The sequence below is a fragment of the Glycine soja genome, chromosome 15, assembly GCF_004193775.1.
Source record: "Glycine soja cultivar W05 chromosome 15, ASM419377v2, whole genome shotgun sequence".
NCBI classification, from domain to species: domain Eukaryota; kingdom Viridiplantae; phylum Streptophyta; class Magnoliopsida; order Fabales; family Fabaceae; genus Glycine; species Glycine soja.
This window is the reverse complement of record NC_041016.1, coordinates 7,570,278-7,593,307: the sequence shown is the minus strand read 5'-3', so window position 1 is coordinate 7,593,307 and position 23,030 is coordinate 7,570,278. Positions and strand designations below refer to the sequence as shown.

At 32.3% G+C, this 23,030-nt stretch overlaps 2 protein-coding genes and 1 pseudogene across 5 annotated transcripts; 1 reads left to right on the top strand and 2 right to left on the bottom strand.

Moving 5' to 3' along the window:
• Window positions 1-1,515: 1,515 nt before the first annotated feature.
• On the top strand, window positions 1,516-4,265 carry LOC114386792. Of its 4 annotated transcripts, none has more exons than XM_028346837.1 (8): window positions 1,516-1,848; window positions 1,982-2,160; window positions 2,293-2,386; window positions 2,768-2,878; window positions 3,000-3,089; window positions 3,439-3,524; window positions 3,663-3,727; window positions 3,966-4,265. In XM_028346837.1, exons 1-8 carry the CDS (start codon window positions 1,609-1,611, stop codon window positions 4,073-4,075), a joined length of 975 nt encoding a protein of 324 aa, XP_028202638.1. In that variant the 5' UTR covers window positions 1,516-1,608; the 3' UTR covers window positions 4,076-4,265. The 4 variants fall into 4 exon arrangements, with proteins under 4 accessions (XP_028202638.1, XP_028202640.1, XP_028202639.1 ...); XM_028346839.1 differs by having other exon boundaries at window positions 1,518-1,848; window positions 1,988-2,160; XM_028346838.1 differs by having other exon boundaries at window positions 1,518-1,848; window positions 3,969-4,265.
• A 359-nt stretch (window positions 4,266-4,624) lies between these two features.
• LOC114387781 (probable protein arginine N-methyltransferase 6) lies at window positions 4,625-11,682 on the bottom strand. Its single transcript, XM_028347982.1, has 11 exons — window positions 11,601-11,682; window positions 11,252-11,290; window positions 10,747-10,812; window positions 10,338-10,406; window positions 9,750-9,827; window positions 9,480-9,558; window positions 8,984-9,078; window positions 6,354-6,438; window positions 5,342-5,523; window positions 5,024-5,142; window positions 4,625-4,933 (listed from the first exon to the last, which is right to left on the bottom strand). The coding sequence occupies exons 1-11, from the start codon at window positions 11,673-11,675 to the stop codon at window positions 4,891-4,893; spliced, it is 930 nt and encodes a 309-aa protein (XP_028203783.1). The 5' UTR covers window positions 11,676-11,682; the 3' UTR covers window positions 4,625-4,890.
• Window positions 11,683-13,563: 1,881 nt separating this feature from the next.
• Window positions 13,564-22,606, bottom strand: LOC114388123 (annotated as a pseudogene).
• Window positions 22,607-23,030: the final 424 nt, after the last annotated feature.

The window sequence follows — 23,030 nt, the reverse complement described above, 5'->3', positions numbered from 1 at the left end:
TACAATCAAATAGAATCCACAAAACAACAAATTCGACCTACTTAATTTTGTCTATCACATGTAAAACTCAACATAAGTACGTCAACTTAGCTTACTTTAATAACGAATCAGAAATTAACTAACTTAACTCAATTCACTCAAATTGGTGAGCTAAGCAAGTGACTCGCCTAAATTTTAAAAAATAAAATAGGAAAAACTATTTTTTTGAGAGAAACTAAAAGTAAAAAAAACCGTAAAATTTGCAGTGCATAGAAAATAAATAAAATATAAAAAATAACATCATTAATCAAATTCCACTCTAAATGAACAGGTCCATGTTAATAAATAATACTATATCATTTTCAAGATATAAGACTCTTTCAACTAATTTACAACCTTTAAAAAAATAATTATTTTAATTAATAACATTAAAAATAATCCTTTATTTCTCTGCACTTAATTTCTCCTCATAAAAAATAATTAATGATTGGAGAGAGAATATTGCAATTAATTAAGGGTATTATAGGATAAAAACAATCAATACACTAAAGTTTTAGAAGAGTATCTTATAAAAAAGGATAAACTATAAAATAAAAAGAGTTTTATACAGGGATGAAGGTAATAGTCACCATTAAGTTGTTACCAATTGCCTTAAAAAAAAGTTGTCACCAATTAATATAAATTAAGTTTGAATTCTTTAAGTAAGATCTTTTGTTGAATATTATGGATGAAAAAAAATATAATTGTGAGAGATTTATTAAGATGCCTAATTAGATTCCATGCAAAAAATTAATCATTGATGAGATTGGTGCGCACCAATAACAGGCCGTTTGATTCTGCTTTCACTGTATAGGAAGAAGCTTTGGGGTTTTTTAAAGTCTGTTGTTGTCCCAAGCACTTTGCTTGATTTTTAGTTTTTTCTGTTTTGTTCTATTGGGCCTAGCCCCGGTGTGAAGAAAAAAAAATATTACTCTAAATGGATAAATCATAAATAATTAAGTTTATCAAAGAACGAAAATTCTTGTTGATAAATGGTTGAATGCGTAAAGGTGTGACAAGTATGTCTTGTAGGTAAGTTTTTTGAGATTATTTTTTCATAAGTTATAATGATTAAGGATCAATTGGACATTAATTTATAAATTTTATGAATTAATTTATTATTAAGTTATACAATATGATGTAATTATTGTATTTTTACACATTCAAAAATTAAATCAAAATTCTTATTCTTTTAAAGACTAAATTATCACTAACTTACATATTTAGCAACCCAAATGATGGTTTATAAAAAAAAAAAGGATAATGATACGCATGATAGAAAATGTGAAAAAATTGGATTGTTTTATCAGTAATTTTGAATCATGCACCATTGCGTTAAATATTGGGGGAAAAAGTTATCATTCAGAATGGTTTTATTGGGTTCAAGTAAGATTAGAATAAAAATGAAATAAAAGTGAAAGTAAAATAGTAGTAATATTATTTATAAAATTATAATAATTTAGTGCGTTTTCAGGTGAAAGAGAAGCATGGAATGTATGCGTGACATTGTGATTGGTCCCTTGTTTTTGTTGATTGGTTCATATTCCTATCTCCTATCTATCATCTCACAATGCCTTTGATGATGAATTGATGGAACTGGGAATCAGAAGCCCTGTCCATGCAACACTCTTTCACCATTTCTCCAATTCTCTTCTCTTCCCTGCACGTCTCACCCTCTTAAACACTACCTCTTCATCTTTCATGGCTACCCATTTGCACGTCTCCAGTGAAGAATTCGACCCTTCTCCTTCTCTTGCAATTGGACAACACGACCTCTTAATCGTTGGTCCTGGGATTCTTGGTCGTTTAGTGGCTCACAATTGGCGCCAGGTACCTACTTATTCTTTTATATCTACTATTTCATTTTAATTATTGTTAGACATATCATATCAGTATATATATATATATATATATATATATATATGTTATTGTATATGTATGTATGTATGTATGTTTACTCAAGCTGCAGGAATATTCTGGTTGTCAAGTTTTTGGACAAACAGCAACCACTAATCATCACCGAGAGTTAACTGAAATCGGTATCAATCCGTCTTTGAAGTGGACCAAAGCCTCCCTCAAATTTCCCTATGTCATTTTCTGTGCTCCCCCTTACCAATCCTCAGACTACCTTGGTGATCTTAGGTTAGCAATCTTATCCTTGAAATTTAAATTAAAGAGGAAATAAAATAAAAACAATTATAAAAGTCAACCTTTTTGTGTTTGCAATTGTGTTTTTCTTCTGAACTTATGTGGGGTGGACTGTCAACCAATCAGGCTGGCTGCATCATGCTGGAATGGTGAAGGTGCTTTGCTGTTTACATCAAGCTCTGCTCCTTATGATTGTAATGATAATGGATTGTGTCACGAGGTTGGTCTTAAAAACATTCTTTGGCTGTTCTCTCTGTCTTTTATAGCTTAATTTGTGCAATTGATCATCACTTATTTTTCTCATCTTCAAGACTTCATGTGCATAACATTGTAGAAGTGACACACTCTCTTTGATATATTATTTTGAACACACTCTTTATTATTAATTAAAATTTATTGAAAATCACAAATTTTTTGTAGGTCTCATTTCTTATTTAATAAGTCTGTCTGTTACTTTTGTAGTTTCCAATAAAGTTTAAGTAATAGCACAGAGTGCGATAGGGTGTGGTGTGAGCACTCTTCTCCTTTCCCATGTTTTTGGCATGGTTGTCTCAACAACAACGTATCTTGTTCATGGGGTTAGATATTTATTTCTGTGCAGGATAGTCCAGTGGTGCCAACAGGGAGGAGTCCCAGGACTGATGTCCTTCTAAAAGCTGAAAAAATAGTGCTGGAGTTTGGTGGTTCTGTTTTAAGACTGTCTGGACTTTATATATCCTTTTCAAAATTCAGTTTACTAGGATTCCAACTATTCATTCATCTGGGTGGTTATTTCTATTATTATGTTTATCAGTTTATGTCTAGTGTCTGCTTCCAACCTTGACATTTTAAACAAAGTAGATAAAGGTGCACATGCTTATTGGTTAGAGAAGGGGATAGTCGAATCTCGTCCTGATCACATTCTGAATCTTATACACTATGAGGTCAGAATTTAAGTGCATTTTATCATATTCTGTAAATTAACATGACAGTGGTTTTATCCATATTTGGCAATTAGCCTCTTTAAATTTGTTTGACATACATTGAGTCATCGAGGTATTGAGATTCATTCTATGTCAAAAGATGTTTCATTCATGTGCTTTCACTAATTATCTCTATTTCCATCACACTTACATATTTTGTTTCATATTTGACATTTCACCATGAGACTTGTTTGAGTCCCTTAACCAACTAAAAGTTGAATACATTGTTTAATGTGTTTAATGTGCTGCTTTAAAGGTTGAAAAGTTGAATACATTGTTTAATGTGTTTAATGTGCTGCTTTAAAACCAGGATGCAGCTTCACTCTCTGTCGCAATTTTAAAGAAACAATTTCGTGGGAGAATTTTCTTGGGATGTGATAATCATCCCTTATCCAGGTTACATGTTATATGTCCCTTGAGTTTACAACTATTTTCTTTCTTTGAGATTTGTTCCTCACTATTGCTTGCCATGTGTTAGGTAGTGATGCCAACATATGTTTCTTGCTCTCTCTGACCCTTTCTAAATGTTGTCAGGCAAGAAGTGATGGATCTAGTTTACAAAAGTGGGAAATTTAGTAAAAAGTTTGAGAAATTTACAGGTAATAACGATTGTTTCCTTAAGTGCTTATTCAAACATTCAAACGCGGGTACAACACTGGTGATAGTTGGTACTTTGAGATTCAGTATGATTTCTAATTAGTTGATAATGTAAAAAAAATATATTGATATGAAAATTAAACTCTAATGAGAATCACCTGTTTTTTTCTCACTTTTATTTAGGATGCTATCACTGCGTAACTCATCATTGTAAAAGCATGCCTTTGTATATTTCCTTAGCAGGAACCGATGATCCTCTAGGCAAGAGATTGAACAACTCCAGAACACGCCAGGAAGTAGGGTGGGAGCCCAAGTACTCTAGCTTTGCTCATTTCCTTGAGACCATCTGATTCACTCAGTATTTTGTTATCAATAATACTTTTTGCATGTAAATCCGTACTTGACATGATTTTTTAGCCTTGCTGTGGTGGGGTAATAAAAACATGATGGAGTGCATTTGCAGATTTAGGCTGTGTTTGGATAAAAAAATTGAGAACGTGCTTTTGAAAATTTCAATGCACCTAATTGTTGTGCTTGTTATCACGAAGTGTCAATGCTTTAAGAAAAATGTTAATTAATATTCTTGACACTAATTAAGGAATAAAAATTAAAAAGTTTTTGTTTAAAGATATATGAATACTCCCTTTTGTAATTTCTAAAAATGTTTTTTTAATTGCTAAATGACCTTAGAATTATTTTTGTTGCCTATTCCATTTACACACGTATTTTCATGATTAAAATATTGAATTTTAAAAAATTGAAATAAGATGAATATTTTTTATAGATTATTGTTTTTAATTCGTTTAAGGTGAAATGTATGGGTACCTTCTTAAAATTAATGTAAGGTATTGAAGCAATAATTTTTTTTGAATAGTTAGGGTCAGTTTGTTTGTAGTGGATTAAAATGCTAGAAAATTCAAATGAAGATATCCCATAATAAGGCAACAATGAATTTTTATGACTACTGGTAGACTATCCAGCCTCTGTTTCAAACTTCCGGTATGTGGAGTGGAAACAGAAAGAATGAAAGTGAGATAAGATGAAACTTTTGAAGTATAAAAGTATGAATTTTACATCATTTTAGTGTTATTGTTTTCATTTTCTACCTTCTTTCTCTGCAAACGAACGGGGCCTTCATGATAAGATAAGTTCATAACAAACTCGGTCATCTCAGAAAAGAATATTTCACATGGGATTGACCTCCTGTGCTGCAATGGCAAGGAATGTTGTCAGAGTCCAAAGACCTACATTAACAAATGACCCTACCCTAGAAATGCATTATGGGTAAAGAAACTCACTCATATGCAATTTTAACATCCAGAAGCCGGGAACTTGCTTGATTCTGTGACAATGTCACTCTTCCTTCAATGAGTTGATCTTGTTTCAGATCTTTTGGATCAAAAAAGTATATCAAGGTCTGCAAAATACAATTGTTAAATCAAGAGACCAAGATAATATAAAAAAAGATGATGCAACTTTTTCAGATCTCTCATCCTATGCATTTGTCTTTAAGAAAGCTTAAGATAAGAATCGATCAAATATTTAAATGTACACTTCTCTGAACAATGAAACTAGGCCAGCATATTGGAATTGGAAATTGAAAATATATACTGCACCTGTTGCCAATGTGTTGGCAGGACATTAGGTGCAGTGGACAGGAGCAGCGTAGGGTCTCTTCTTGTTTGACTATCCACCGGAGGATGATCGTCAACAGATGAAGTCGGGTAACGAATACTGAGTGGCATTGGTGATGGTCCAAACTCAACATCAAACCAAAACGCAAAACCATGTAGCGGTGCTGGAAAAACAGAACTATAAGTACCAAGATATTACAGGCATCAAATGCAGAAGAACTATTCAGTAAATTGGTAGAGAGAAACAAAAAAAGAAGTACAACAAAATCAAGGCTTTAGAGCTGTGTCGTCAAAAGAGATTTGACACACAAAAGCATCTCCAATAAGGGTGCATACATGAGATGCTTAACTTTAAGTTAACATTGTTTATTTTTTTTTACTGGAGCAGATGACATCAAGTTGCTTATATAGTCACGGTTGCTTAACAAATTTATATTACAAATAACACATTTTTTAGCATTATAGGACTTGTAAAATTAAGTTAAACATTCATTTTAGCCACTTAACATTTGAGTAAATTTTGTGTAGAGTGGTTAAATCTACATGAAATTGTAATGTCTATAAAATTAAGATAAACAACCCATCTAAACAATTGTGTACTTTAGATGCTCTAAGGGATTTAGTATAAAGAGTAAACTGATGATGAGTTATAACTTATAACCATTGATTGAAAAATCAACTGTCAGGATTGTGATTAAATGCATACAAATGTTTAATAAAATATTTAGCTATTTAAATCTCAACCATTGATTTTCTAATCAATGGGTATAACTTTCACTTTACTCTCTAAAGTGAATCCCTTACATTAGAGGAGGAAAATCAGAACAAGTGAGTCTGGGTTGGACACAGAATTTGAGACAAGCAAAGGGAAGAGGAAAAACTAGCATGATTGATCTTAACAAGGGAGACGTGGCACGTTAGCTGTAAACAGAAATTTTAGCAGCAAGACTCAAATTAAATACATCAGCCAAATGGAAGAGCATAAGAAACTTACCTTTCACCGTTGAGTTGAACTTAAAGCTTTCTGTCACAGATCGTAGCTCAGGAATGGTAACAGAATCACAGTTCACGCATTTCACCTGTAATATTAATGTAAAATATCAACTACTTCAAAATGAGAGGGGATTATTAGCATAGAGAAAAAACTGAAACAACACAGTACCACACACAGAAACAAACATATAGACATATCTACAAACACTTAAAATTAAGCTAAAGTCCTACATACATATAAGACATTCATATTTGTTAAAAGGGAGGCAAGACTCATGCTGCAAAATCCATGGAGGAAAAATTATATAGAAGAGCAGTGATAAACACAAAGATCACAAGTATCCTAATTATATCTTAGATTTCCTTTAAGACTAGTTTTTCTATTCCTTCATTATCTCGTAGGATTAGTCACCATATTTGCTTGATTCATGATTTGTTTCCTATTTACTCCCTTTCTTCCCTCATTCTTGACCAAGTTGTCAAGAGTTCAACCCTTTCTGCCCTATTCTTCTAAATATGAAGTTGAATTTCAAGTAACCAGGCCTACAAATTATTCATGCTCCAAGCTCTAAGGACTTTTGCATGAAAGAGTGTACTAGATATAAAAACCATTTATAAGTTTTAAATATGTGGGTCACTAGTTCCAAATTAGTAGCTCCACACTAAAGTATAAAATATAGGCAAGATCACTAGATTTCAACTTTTCTAGACAAACTAACTTGTCTGGTCCAATTTAAGATAGAATACAAAAATTGCGAGTAACTATCCGTTTAAAATACGTATTGAAAAAATTTCATAATTTAGAATATAGTTATTAAACATTAATATATGTTTACAAGATTAATTTTTGAAAATATATAATTGTAATTTTGAAGCAATTATAATTTTTTTAAAGTACTATTATATAAAATAATAAAAATAAAAATATTATTATAAGATAACAAGCAGATTTAGGACAGATTATTATATAATATAACTATAGTTATGTTTTTCATGCAATAGTTAATATAATAATAAAATAAAAACTATTAACTTCGTTAAGATAAATATTAGAATATTAACTTGACATTAGAAATTATATTTTCGGGCAACACATTTGAGTTGGTTTCTAATTTTTTTTAATTAGTTGAAAAACTGTTTTATGTTAATTTTAGTAGCTCTTAATAGTTTTTAATGTTTTTTTTTTAACTTTACTTGAAACAGGGTTTTTTTATAAAACTTGTTTATTATTTTTTATTTTTCTGCTATTTTATATTTTCCAGTATCTAATTTTATAAAATTCTTATAATTTAATAAGTTAATTTTTTAATTTTTGATTGCTAATGTTTCAGCTAATTTTATCGAATTTTATCCAACGTAACCTAAATTTCAATGATTTTTTTGAAAAAGATAAATGAAAAATGTAAAGTTGAAAAAAACTTCTTAAATTCGGAGAGAAAATTGAAATGCATTGATATTGGTGCAGTTAAAAAAAAGACAAATAAAGAAAAAGAAAACACATTAATTAATATTAAAAAAGGGATGCAAAAGGGAACGTTGAGCAGCTCTGGATCTGATGCACCGGCACCACCAGAGTAGGCTTCGATGACGTATCCGCAAATCGTATGTTTTTCGTATCCGATCGTATCTAAACCGTATCGGATATTTTAATATTTGTTTTTTAAATATAAAGATAAAGATAACTGATATCGCTAGGACACGTATCCGATACTGATACGGGAGCAAAAATGGCGTATCACTTTGGTGCAAATAGTAATTGAACCTGTGATAAAATATAGCATAAAATCATAAAAGTTAAGTACAGTGAAATTTCAAATTAACATAAGGCTAAATAAATATCATTCAGCAAATGTCACTTGAAATAAAACAAAGAAAGGATACTTTCTATTATGTTCGTGCTTCAAAGTTCAAATGGGCTTCAACAGTAGTATATAGCAGATATAAAAGATAACATCATAAGAGGCTATACTTTCTATTTCAACATATGAGGACCTTCGTAGGTTTAGATTAGGTCTAATGGGCTCAAAAAATGTTTTTTTGTCGAGTTAAAGTTTTTTCATAAAAGAAGGTTGAAACCTATAAGCCACTGGTTTTGCTGTTGTTGCTTTAGTTTGGCTAGTTTTTCAACTGTTCTTCACTCCTCTGCTTTTATGGGTTGAATGGACCAGCTGGACCAGTTCATTGCTTTTCCAGTCAAACCAGATGTCTGATTTGGCTTTTCGATCAATGCAAATTAGTGAGAATTCAACATAGGACACACGAAAGACACCAATTCAACATGCTTCATATAAGTGTAGAAAGTACATTCATCTCACTTCAAATGGGATAGTCCATTAATTTAACCAACCTTTTGATCCTATCGCAGCACTAAATTTCACATCACACTCACAAGCAGGTAACAAAGTATGTATAGCCAAGGAACTGTGTACAGCTTAGCATCTGTACGAGATATAAGATTAGTTGGGTGGTTAAGAAAGAAGGGAAGAAGGAAAATGCCGTCGATTCGATCCCTCTGCTATCTAAATCTAACAAACTAACAATTAACATTTGTCGATAAAAAAACAGTTCAGCATCTGAAAGTTGAAAAGTGAGGTAAAAAATCAATGAATGCAGTAACATTAGGGGACTCACCACTTGTGGCCTTGCCAAAACATTTTCAAAAGTAATTGTCTCCACACAAGGTCCCAGGAATGCACTCTGTTTTGCTAATGGTTTAAATGCAGACACTGCAACAAAACTCAGTATTAGGGCATGCTAAGTTTTCCTATGGTATCAGTATAGTTCAACTGTATGATTTCATGAGACAGGTTTAAAAAATAATAGTAATAAATCTAATAAGGTGACTGAAAATGTTTGATCATCATGTCACTTGAAACAGGAAACTTTAGTTAAAAAAAAAATATGAAAGCTGCAGACAAACTGTTAGTCTATAAGAAATAAATGAAATGTTGCTGGACAGATAAGATAATGTAGTATTGATTAGCAGATTATATTATATTTATAATCATTATGAAGAGTCATTAACAAAGACAGTAAATAAGCAGATCATAGCATGCATTGTATGTCTGTATGAATTACAATATAAATATGAGCATCAATAAAACTAGCTACGTAGTACTGTACTCACTATTAATTCCATAAACACTATTCCAGTAGTTAATGCTTTCCTCGTATCTTTTGGTATTTGTAACAGGAGCCATGTACAACTACAGAGAGAATACTAAGAGGTAAGTATTGTCTAGTACAACATCTATTGAATTCAGTAACTAATAAGTTTCCAAACACATCCAAGCCAATTAACAGAATTAACACAGATTAAACTTTGGCACGCCATTAGTCTGAAAAACAACCTCAGGGAATTTCACTACAAACTATTAATGATAGAAAATAAATGTACCGTTGCCTTTGAAGGAAGCATTAGACCTCCTGGTTTGAGCCAGCGATCTCTGGCAGTAATAACACTTTCCAGCATGTTCTACAAGTAAAGGCAAGTCTTCAAACCAATAAAATTATGAAAGCAAATGTATTCTAAAAAATCTAGGAAACTTAAGGTCATTTCGCCTGAAATAAAACAAAAAAGGGTCATCTCATTTTCTCGCTTTGCCATATTTTTATGATCATAATGACAAGGAGATGTCTTTCTGTTAGTTAGCCAATGAATTCTTCAAGAGGATTCTTTGTTCAATGTTCAATAGGATTTGAGAGTTTCATTGTATTGATACTTGGTTCTACTTTGCTTTGGACAATAAGATCTAATTTAAAGTTTGAGAGGTCCTTTTCACTTAAAAGTTTGTAACCACAGGACTGAGTTGCAGGTTTTTCTGAATAATTCCGTTTTTCTTCGTACTTAGCAACAACATTTTATTTGTTTCAATTAATTTTAATATCTGGCTTTTAACCCACTTATTTTACAATCATGTGTTTCAACGTTGAACTACAAAAAATATATATTTACTCAATTGATCACAAAAATCCTAATGAGCACCTTATGTAGAAGCATATAGCCCATCCATTCTGAAATTATAACATCAACTTGTTCCTTGATTTCAACATCCTGCAGACACCATAACAAAACAGCCGATTATTAACAGCAAATATACAAATTGATCAGAAAACAAAGTATAAATACAATGAAGTGAGGATTGTCCAAGGCTTAATTTTAGCTCTATTTTGACCATAACTATAGTCTATGTTAATGTGGGATCTCAACACACCCAAATTTTCACCGATTCAAGGGGAATTAATCTCGGGATCTAGTTTTGGATCACATATCTAAATGGTTTGGTCATTCTATTTTTTGAAAACCGAGTCAATATTTAAACTCTCATAATCTAAAATTGGAAGTTATAGCAACTCTTTCAAAGAGTAAAACATATTTGGTCAGAGTACCCTACCTCAATTCGTCCTTGCAATACCGTGATAATATTTGAAAGATTGTTATCTTCAACTACTTTGCTTGTCTGCTTGCAACAAGGAAAAAGTCAATCGAAACCAAGAGCTCAAGCTCTAAAGTGATACTATAAAGAGCATAGATTGATTGATTCTGTCACAAATATATGTTTTAGCTTGTTATAGCAACAATGTAAGAGAGAAAAGCAAATCGTGGGCATCCACCTAATAGCGCAAGCTTTTAGGAGAGTTCGTCTTTAACAAGATATTACAACCTTTATGAAGCCCAATGGGTTCTTGCGAAAAGGGGCATGTATGTGAGATACAAAACCATACTTTTTGCCTTCACCAAGTAGTTTAAGTTCTAAAGAGAGTTGATTTTTGACATTTTACTTACAAAGCTCCAAAAAACACACAAAAATATAGTGAGGAACACATTTCTGTAACCGTAACCCTAATCAACAACACCACAAAATAAGCAATGAGAACTATGATCTTGAAAAAATTTACCGCATGTGCAATGTCATGAGTTGCTTCAACTGCATACACCTGGCAAAATAAAATTTCAGTGTCATGCCGCAGGACAACAAATTAATGCAAGTTTTAAGAAGTAATCAAATCAAATTCATCCATAATTAATTACTTACAAGTCAACTAAATGAACATTATTGATGAAAATCAGAACTAATATTCTGATTTTAGTATTAATTAAAGTTTATGGAGATATTATCTTTTGATTTAGAGGAAATAAAATATCCTTTATTTATCCATTGTGTACTCTGACACAATTTTCAGTCCAAATATCCCTCACTTTCTCTCATTTTACAATTATGAATGTGTAACTGAAAGAGCTAATTACCCGCTTTGCACCAGCCTGAGCACAGAGTATAGCAAGGATGCCAGTACCGCATCCAACATCAAGAACAACCTGCATGCAGACGATCGAGATAACCCATTACATTAGGGAGAAGAATAGAGCCAAAAAATAATAATTAAAAATCAAGTTCTGAAGTTTGCTTAATTACTTTGTCTCTAATAAATTCCTCGTGACGAATTATTGCATGCAGATAAGCATCAGTCCGTGCCTTATCCTGTACCAAACAAGGGGGCAATAAAGGAAACATGATATCAGCATTCCACATATATATAGAAACACAACATATATAGAGACAAAAAAGGGGGCATGGCGCTGTTGTTGACTGAAAGTGAATGTTTGAAAGATACATAATTAATAAATCTTGACAGATATAAGCAAAAATGACATTGAGATACTGTATCAAGAAAAAACTACCTATCAAATACGGACATGAACACACGAACTTGATGGTATATTTATTTTTTTAAGCCAACCTTTTATATTTTTTTAAGTGTAATAATTATGTAAAAGTGAAAACTTAAGTGTTAAAGTAAACAAAAGTTAACTTTTGAATCCCACACCATGTAAGTGTCAGACAACACTTGAAACAAAAGAGGTATTCATGTTTCTTAGAAAATAATTAGTATATCAAACGAAAGAGAAAAAAACCTAGCGCAAGATCGAGAGATTAAGAAAGAAAACCTTGAGCAACTGTTCGTGAACGCTAATTCGAGCATAGGATTCGAAATACGCCTCGTCATGATCAATGCTACTGGTCACTCGCATTGGCACTACTTGCTCTTCTCCATCGATACCTTGTCGTTCCTTCGGCTGCTGCATTTTGTGGTGGCTACGGTTACTTGCTGAGATATATAGAAAAATGAAGGAAATCTATATATATATATATATATATATATATATAACAGCCTTTCCACCAAACCAGGTGAGATACAAAACTACGGATAAGCTTAACAGCAACAGAAATTATCTCTTATCTAAATCAGTTTGTTTCTTCAATCTTCTCTTATGTTAGCCCAAATGAAAGTGGTTAGGCAAGTTAATTTATTATAAATTTTAGTTTTCTTTGAAGTCATGACATTAAATAATTTAAGAGGTGATTATTTTTTAAAATATATTTTTTCGACCAATGAATGTAATTTATTTTGTTGATATGATTTTTAGAAGGCAAATTTTACGGTGCCTTTGTATTTGAAATGGTATTTATGCCTTTTTGAGGAAAGTAATTACTTGGAACATTTACCTTATAAATAACATGGAATTGATAATATGCTCATTGTCTAGGCTTTTGTTACGTACTTTTAATTGCTAAATGATTATTTTTGTTGCTCGTTCCATTTACACTGGTATTTTTTATGATTAATATTGAATTTTAAAAAATTTAAATAAAATGAAATTATTTGTAATTATAAAATATAAAACAATAAAATTGTAACTCATTTATTGAATTATTTTAATATAAAGATTATTGTTTTTAATTGATTTAAGATGAAAAGGTACGGTTTTAAAAGTATTTACTATGAAAAGTTAATAAACTTGTCACTTAATAGTTTGTGATTGATGACTGGAAAATAAATTGTGTAAGTTTTAATAAATCCAATAGGTTACTTCAATTTACTTTTCGATCTCTATCACTTGCCTACGTATGCATGGCATTTAGTTCGATTGTATTGGATATTAAAACGCGAGATAATTCGAATGATACTAGCCCACAATAAGACAACAATGAATTATTACGACTACAGGTAGATTATCCAGCCTCAGTTTCAAATTTCGGGTAGAGTGAAAAGAAGAGGAATAAAAGTGAAATGAGATGAAACTTTTGAATTAAAATAGAATATAAAAGTAAGATATTTAAATCATTTTACTGTTTTTTTTTTCATTTTCTATCTTCTTTCTCTGCAATGAAGTGACCCTTCATGACAAGGTAAGTTCATAACAAACTCGGTCATCTCAGAGAAGAAAATTTCACATAGCTAGTATCGACCTCCTGTGCTGCAGTGGCAAGGAATGTTGTCAGAGTCCAAAGACCTACATTAACAAATGACCCTACCCTAGAAATGCATTATGGGGAAAGAAACTCACTTGCTTGATTCTGTGTCAATGTCACTCTTCCTTCAATGAGTTGATCTTGTTCCAGTTCTATTGGATTAAAACAGTATATCGTGGTCTGCAAAATACGATTGTTAAATCAAGAGACCAAAATAATATAAAAGAAGATGATGCAACTTTTTCAGATCTCTTATCGTATGCATTTGTCTTTAAATATGCTTAAGATAAGAACTGATCAAATATTTAAATTTACACATCTCTGAACAATGAAACTAGGCCTGCATATTGGAATTGGACACTGAAAATATATACTGCACCTGTTGCCAATGTGTTATTTATCAGGTGCAGTGGACAGGAGCAGATTAGGGTCTCTCCATGTCTGACTATCCACCGGATGATCGTCAACAGAGTAAGATGAAGATGAAGCTAGGAAGAGTCGTGGAATTGCTGATGGTCCAAACTCAACATCAAACCAAAACGCAAAACCACGTAGCGGTGCTGGAAAAAAAGAAAATATGCATATCTATAAACACCAAGATATTACAGGCATCATTAAGTGCAGAAGAACTATCCAGTAAATTGGTAGATAGAAACAAAAAAAATACAATAAAATTAATGGAAGGATTTAGAGTTGTGTCGTGAACAAAATAGATTTGACACATCTAAGGGATTTAATTTGAAGAGTAAAGTGAAGAGTTATAACCATTGATTGAAAAATCAACTGTCAGGATTGTTATAAGCAATACAAATGTTTAATAAAATATGCAGCTATTTAAATCTCGACCATAGATTTTCTAATCAATGGATATAACTTTCACTTCTCTAAAGTGAATCCCTTGCATTAGAGGAGTAAAATCAGAACAAGGGAATCTGGGTTGGACAAACAGAAATTTTAGCAGCAAGACTCAAATTAAATGCATCAGTGAAATGGAAGGGAGAGCATAAGAAACTTACCTTTCACCGTTGAGTTGAACTTAAAGCTTTCTGTCACCGATCGTAGCTCAGGAATGGTAACAGAATCACAGTTCACACATTTAACCTGTAATGTAAGACATCAACTACTTCAAAATGAGAGTGGATTATTGGCATAGACAAAAAACTGAAACAACACAGTACCACACATAGAAAAAAACATAGAGACATATCTACAAACACTTAAAATTATGCTAAAGTCCTACATATAAGACATTCATATTGTTAAAAGGGAGACAAGACTCATGCTGCAAAATCCATGGAGGAAAAATTATATAGAAGAGAAGTGATAAACACAAAATTATATCTTAGATTTCCTTTAACACTAGTTTTCCTATTTCTTCATTATCTCTTAGGATTGGTCACCATATTTGCTTGACTCATGATTTGTTTCCTATTTACTCTCATTCTTGACCTAGTTGTAAAGAGTTCAACCCTTTCTGCCCTATTCTTCTAAATATGAAGTTGAATTTCAAGAAACTGGGCCTACAAATTATTCACGCTTCGACGCTTCAAGCTGTTGTGCCACCATGCACCACCATCACCAAGCGTAGCCACCACCATCACCGATCTAACAGTTTCCTGGGGCGTGATCCTCTTGAACCCGCTGGTCCACGTGCTCCCGATGCATATGTCACCCTCGCTTCAGTCGTCAACTGTGAAGGGACCTTGCCACGAGCACACAATGGGACGGTCCCACAGAGAAGGGAAGAACAAAGCTCACATCGTCAAGGACATGCTGTTGCTGTTCAGCACTGGAATCCACGCTGCCTTCTTCATCAACAACATGGCGAGTCTCATCAGCATCGTCACCGTGTGAGCTCTGACCCACTTACAATGCCATCATCCTCTCAATCAAAGAAGAAGGAGGTAGGAATTTGGTGAAGCAGAGGACGACGACGCAATAGGGAGGATACAAATGCCTAAAAAAAATAGGTAAACTCCACAGCACATTGCACTAGGTTTGGCCAAAATAAGTGGTTTTTAAAACTGGGCAGATAAGGCACAAGTTCACTGGTTCAATACTAATTGAACCTGTGATAAAATATAGCATAAAATCATAAAAAGTAATTTCAGTGAAATTTCAAATTAGCGTCATAGTACACCATATTACATGTCCTGAAACATTAAAGAAAAAAAAATGATGAAAGGCTAAATAAATAATCATTCAGCAAATGTCACATAAAATAAAACAGAGAAAGGATACTAATTATGTTAGTGCTTCGAAGTATTACATTGAACAGCAAACAAAGTATACATGCATATAACAGATATAAAAGATAAGATCATAAGAGGAGGCTATACTCGCCAGTTCAACATACGATAACCTTTGTAGGCTGAGATTGGGTCTTTATTTTGCTCAAAAAATGTTTTTGTTGAGTTAATTTTTTTCCTTCAAAAAAGGTTGGAAGCAATAAGCCACTTTTGTTGGTGTTATTAGTTTGTTCAGTTTTTCACTCTCTGGTTTTATGGGGTTGAATGGACCAGCTGGACCAGTCCATTGGTTTTCCTGTCAAACCAAATGTCTGGTTTGGCTTTTCGATCTATGCAAATTAGTGTGAAGTCAGCATAGAACGCACCAAAGACGCCAACTCAACACGATTCATATTAGTGTAGAAAGTACATACGTTCATCTCACTTCAAATAGGATACTGTATTAATTTAACCAACCTTTTGATCCTATCTCATCACTAATTTTCACATCACACTCACAAGCAAATAACAATATATGTATATTGTATAACCTAGAAACTGTGTACAGTTCAGTATTTGACAGTTGAAAAGTGAAGTAAAAAATCAATGAATGACAGTAACATTTGTGGACTCACCACTTGTTGCTTCGCCAAAAGATTTTCAGGAGTAATTGTCTCCACACAAGGTTCCAGGAATGCACACTGTATTGCTAATGGTTTAAATGCAGACACTGCAACAAAACTCAGTATTAGGGTATGCTAAGTTTTCCTATGGTATCAATATAGGTCAACTGTATGATTTCATGAGAAACAGGTTTAAAAAATAATAATAAAAAAAATCTAATACGCTAACTGAAAATGTTTCATGATCATGTCACTTGAAACAGGAAACGTTAGTTAAAAAAGAAATACGAAAGCTGCAGACAAACTATTAGTCTATAAGAAACAAATGAAATGTTGCAGGACAGATAAGATAATGTAGTATTGATTAGCAGATTATATTATATTTATAATCATTATGAAGAGTCATTAACAAAGACAGTAAATAAGCAGATCATAGAATGCACATTGTATGTCTGTATGAAGTAAAATATAAATATGGACATCAACAAAACTAGCTACAAAGTAGTGCACTCACTATTAATTCCATAAACACGGTTCCGGCAGTCAATGCTTTCCTTGTATCTTTGGGTAGTTGTAAAAGGAGCCATGTACAACTACAAAGGGAATACAAAGAGGTAACTATTGTCTATTACAACATATATATTGAATTTCACTAAAAACTGATAAGTTCCCAAACACATCCAAGCCAAGGCTTCGTGTTAAATCCAATTAACAGAATTAACTCAAACTAGAAGTAAGAGGAGATTAAACTTTGGCAAGCCTTAGTCTAAAAAACAACCTTAAAGGGAATTTCACTACAAACTATTAAAGATAGGAAATAAATGTACCGTTGCCTTTGAAGGAAGCATTAGACCTCCAGGATTGAGCCAGCGATCTCTGGCAGTAATAACACTTGCAAGCATGTTCTACAAGTAAAGGCAAGTCTTCAAAACCAATATAAATTATGAAAGCAAATGTATTCTAAGAAATCTAGGAAACTTGAGGTCATTTCACCTAAAAAACAAAAAAAAGCTCATGTCATTTTCTCGCTGAGCCATATTTTTATCATCATAATGACATGGAGTTGTCATTCTGTTAGTTTGTCAATGAATTCTTCAAGAGGATTGTTTGTTCAATGTTCAATAGGATTTGAGGGTTTCATTGCATTGATACTTGATTCTAGTTTGCTTTAGACAATAAGATCCAATTAGAAGTTTATGAAAAGTCCTTTTCACTTAAAAGTTTGTAACACAGAACTGAACTGCAAGTTTTTCTAAATAATTTCTTTTTTCTTCCGACTTAGAGACAACATTTTTTTGTTTCAATTAATTTGAATATTTAAACTATCAGTTTTACCCCTCCAGAGTTCAGTATCTGGCTTTCCACCACTTATTTTACAATCATGTGTTTCAACATTGAACTATAAAAAATATGTATTTACTCAATCGACCACAAGAATTATAATAAGCACCTAAAAAAAAGCATAGAGCCCATCCATTCTGAAATTATAACATCAACCTTTTCTTCGATTACAACATCCTGCAGACACCATAAGGAAACAGCCGATTGCTAATAGCAAATATACAAGTTGATCAAAAAACGATGTATAAATTGAACAAAAAGCATAATTGTTGTGGATAAACTTAATTAGAGAGGAAATAGAAGATACAGTGGAAGGTGGAAGCATCCTATTAACCAGTAAAATAAGGAAACTGTTAGGGTCCAATTTCAAGACATGGATGGGACTTGAGTTCCACAGTGAAGGTATGGGATTCTAGTGAGGTTTACAAGGCCTCAGGCTCTTTAACTACAATTATAACTTTTGTGGTGTGGTTCTCCCAAGGTTCTTATCAATTGGTACACTAGCTGAAGGGCTAAAGCACAACTAGTCCGCATACCACGGCTACGGTACGTGGTAGGATATGTTAGGATCCAATTAAAAGATATGGAACTTGAGTCCCACGCATTGGACATATGGGATTGTACTGTGGCGGTTATAAGGCCTTAACTCTCTCATTACAATGGTTAGCTTTTGTGGTATCTGGTATGGTTCTCCTAATGTTCGTTTTTAGAAACTCAATATGGTTCCACTGTTCTACTAATCCAAACTCACTAAGTGATCACGAGAACATCAACTATATATGCTCACACACCTTGAATATGCAAGAATATTCATGCCCAAAAAAAGTCTTATTTCTTTCTCTTTGAATTAGGCCTTACTCAATCCCAAAACTAACATATGAAAGTGAGGATTGTGCAAGCCTTTATAAAAGCTCTATTTTCACCATGTTTATTGTGAATGTGGGGTCTCATCACACCTAGATTTTCACTGTGTAGGAAGCAAAGCTTTCTTAAGTGGACACAGGATCCACCCATGGCATGTGAGGCTAGCTTCCTTAATGCAGATAAAGGTTACTGCTCATGCTGGCTTAAGAGCTGCAAATATCTGTGGAATAAGAGCCATGACTCTGTCATGCTTAACCACACTCTTCTTGGTTCTGGGCCTTCTGGCACAAGCTTCTATAGAGCACCAACCAGTCCAATTTGCCAATGACAAGTGCATCAATTCGTCCTAAGTAGTAAAGTTAAAACGAAAGTTCGAGTGTCGAATTCACATGAAAATTGTTTGTACTTAGGTAAATGAATATTTTATTAATAAAAGAAGTTGACTCGAAAAGTTATGAGAAAAACAGTGATTTAAATTGATAGAAAATTAAATCAAACAAGAGAAAAATTTAAACAAGAATTTTAATTGATTAATTAAAGAGAAAATGAATTCAAAAGATGAGAATGTTGAAAAGAACTACTCTTTAATGTAATGTTAATGATTTTTCTCTATTTATAATTATTCGAATTTATACCTACATTTATTAGTATACTTACTCTAACTTTGATCCCCGTATGAAAGAATCTAATTTATCTATTTTCTCTTCCAAATCCCTTTGCATTAAGAATATAGATATATAACATGTTAAACAAATATCAACTTATCCATAATGATGACTTTATTTAAATATTCTTTTCCAGTTCTATTAGAAAATAACATCTTCCAACGCTACCCCTAAAACTTACCATGCAAATGGGTGATCAAGCCACAAATAATAATATTAAACACAAGAAAAGATAATGTAAATGTAATATTTATAAATAGTCATAGGAGACTTTATAATTATTTCTCCTAATGCACAAGAGGAGGAAAATATTTATTGAAGGAGAATAAAATAAGAAAAGGAGATCGAAGGAAGGATGACTCCTAATGATTATTTTTCCTTATTTTGTCCTTTATCTTCTCTAAGAAATTGTATTTTATTAGAATTTTTGTATATTTTTTTCTTATTTACAGGTGCATATTAACTTGTCTGAATTAATGCTTTCCTTACTTTGTTTTGTTTTTCTTAATTATTCTTACTTTTTTTTTCTTTGCTTTATTTTACTCATTAAGATTTTTTTAAACAAAAATTTAAATGATGATAATTTAATAATTATTTATTAAAAAAAAAGAATTAAAAGAGAAAAATTACAAATTTTTATATCATTATTAAATTTCAAAATATACTCATAATTGTTATCCGTCCATCACCTTAATTCCCCCACTTTGGTCACAAGCTAGCTAGCTCTTGGACTGTCCAAGACTTTATAATAAAGCTTTACTTTCGCCATAACTATAATTTACGTGATATCTCGACCCTTTCAATTAACATTCACCCAGTGGCCATTATTCTTTTCTACATCCACATGATAGGAGATGTTAGATAGGACTTCATTACCCAATCATTTGAGCATCAAAAGCTTGTAATCTATTTCCCCGATTCAAGGGGAATTAATCTCGGGATCTAATTTTAGATCACATATCTAAATGGTTTGGTCATTCGATCTATTTTTTGAAAAGCAAGTCAATATTTAAACTCTCATAATCTAAAATTGGAAGTTATAAGAACTTTTTCAAAGAGTAAAACATATTGGTCACAGTACCCTATCTCAATTCGTCCTTGCACTACCGTGATAATATCTGAAAGATTTTTATCTTCAACAGCTTTGGTTGTCTGCTTGCAACAAAGAAAAAGTCAATTGAAACCAAGAGCTCCCCATCGATTTGAATAATCGGTCTCAATTCGGGAGGAAGAACCGGTAAAAGACATAAAACCATCCATTCTGATTCTATATTTGTTGGGAGAAAATGCTTAAGCTCTAAAGTAATACTATAAAGGGCATAGATTGATTGATTCCATTGCAAACATATGTTTTAGCTTGTTATAGCAACAATGTAAGAGACAAAGGCAAATCATGGGCATCCACCTAATAGCGCAAGCTTTTAGGAGAGTTGGTCTTCAACAAGATATTACAGCCTTTATGACCATGTGGTTAGGAGTATGATACATGCAGCCCAAAATCTTCAAAACATTTTTAATTTTCAGCATAGGATATGGTAAATTGTGAGAAGGGGCATGTCAGATACAAAACCATACTTTTTGCTTTCACCAAGTAGTTTAAGTTCTAAAGAGAGTTGATTTATAACATTAAGTTCCAAAAAAAAATAAAAAATAGTGAAGAACTCATTTCTATAACGGTAAACTAAATCAACAACACAGACAAAATAAGCAATGAGAACTATGATCTTGAAAGAATTTACCGCATGGGCAATGTCATGAGCTGCTTCAACTGCATACATCTGGCAAGACAAAATTTCACAATGTCATGCATGCAGGACAACAACTGCAAGTTTTAAGAAGTAATCAAATCATACAAAAAAACAATGATACAAGTAGAATGGGCAGCTCCAGATTATTTAGAGGGGTGTGCTGAATTAAGAGGGAGAGAGAGAGAGAGACAATATGGAATTGCTCGAGTGATATTGCTTTTACGTAGAACATCCATATATAGGAGTATAGACTAAGTGGATACTATTTCCTGGGCTAAGAATAAGAGAGTGGTACTATTTCCTAGATACTGATTTCTATGAACATTAATGCTAAAAAACGAAGAACAGCAAGAAAGGAAGAGGTATCTTCAAAAAAAGACAAGCTCCCATAAAGAATCCCAGAGAAAGGATAAAGAGCCAATCTTGTCCTAAAGTAGATTTATCGCCAAGAAAACACCTTTAAAAATGCTCGTTTTCCATGCAACACATTAATACTAATAAATGACTCACTACTAACTAAACGAATACGAGGCAAGCGAATCGAAGCAACTTTGTTAATACTGCCTCTGCCTTTGGGCTGTTAGACTCATATATAAGTAAAAAATTTGTATTTTAAACTTAACTATAAATAAATTTAATTAATTTCATTGATATTTAATGATATTATTCTTAAGAATCTTGTTAATTAATATTCTTAAGACATTTGTTAAAGAACTAAAATGAAAAAATATTTATTGTATAAAATATAAGAGAGTATAAAAAGATCATGAGAGCATTGTAATTTTTCACCTCTCAATAAAATATTTCTAATTTAAGTTTCTTAACCAATATTCTTAGGCTTAGCATTTGTCTATTCATTTAGTAACTCTATTTTTAAGTACTTTATTTTATTCTTGATATCAAATTCTAAAATGAATAATATTTTAGAAATAATCTTATTTTTTATTTGAGATTTATAAAATTAAATTATTTCAATTAATTTTGTTAATTATAAAAAAAAATAGTTATTTTTGCCTATATATATGAATTGAGAGGAACTAAGCAGCTTTGGCTTTACTGTTATATTAGTAAAATACTAATAATTAATTAGTCACATGTCAAATAAATGAACATTATGAATGTGTAATTGAAAGAGCTTACCCGCTTTGCACCAGTCAAAGCACAGAGAATAGAAAGGATGCCGGTACAGCATCCAACATCCAGTACAACCTGCATGCAGACGATCGAGATAACCCATTACATTAGGGAGAATCAAGTTCTGAAAATAAAAATGAATTAAAAATCAAGTTCTGAAATTAGCTTAATTACTTTGTCTCTAATCAATTTCACATGATGCGATATTGCGTGTATATAAGCATAATTCCGCGTCTTATCCTGTACCAAAACCAATCTTGACAGATATAAGTAAGAAAAGAATGCAAGAAACCATAGTAGTAGATCGAGAGATGAAGAAAGAAAACCTTGAGGAACTGCTCGTGAACACTCATGCGAGCATAGGATGCGAAATATGCTTCGTCATGATCTACTTGCATTGGCACTTTTTGTGGAGGCTGGACCTCCGTGCTCCGGTGGAGGCTGCTGCATTTTGTGGCGGTTGGCAGTTACAACGGTTACGTGCAGAGCAAGGTGGAAACTCAGAGAGAGAGCAAGGAGGCAAATTAAAAAAAACACTGTGTTTATAATAATTAGTTTTTTAGATTTCGTTTTGATAGAAGTTTTAGTTTACCTTTTGCTCAAATGTTTTTAAGAAGACAAAAATCATCGTGGTTTTTTAAATAAATAAACCATCAAGAAACAAATAAGTAATTTATGATACATGGTTAGAAAAACATACGTTGAAAAAGATAAATCCTATAAATGAATCTCAATAATACTTTAAAGGATTATTCTTTGTCTTTTTGTGAAAAATACCTTGGTTCACCCAAAAAAGTAATACATAAGAAAAATTAAAATGAT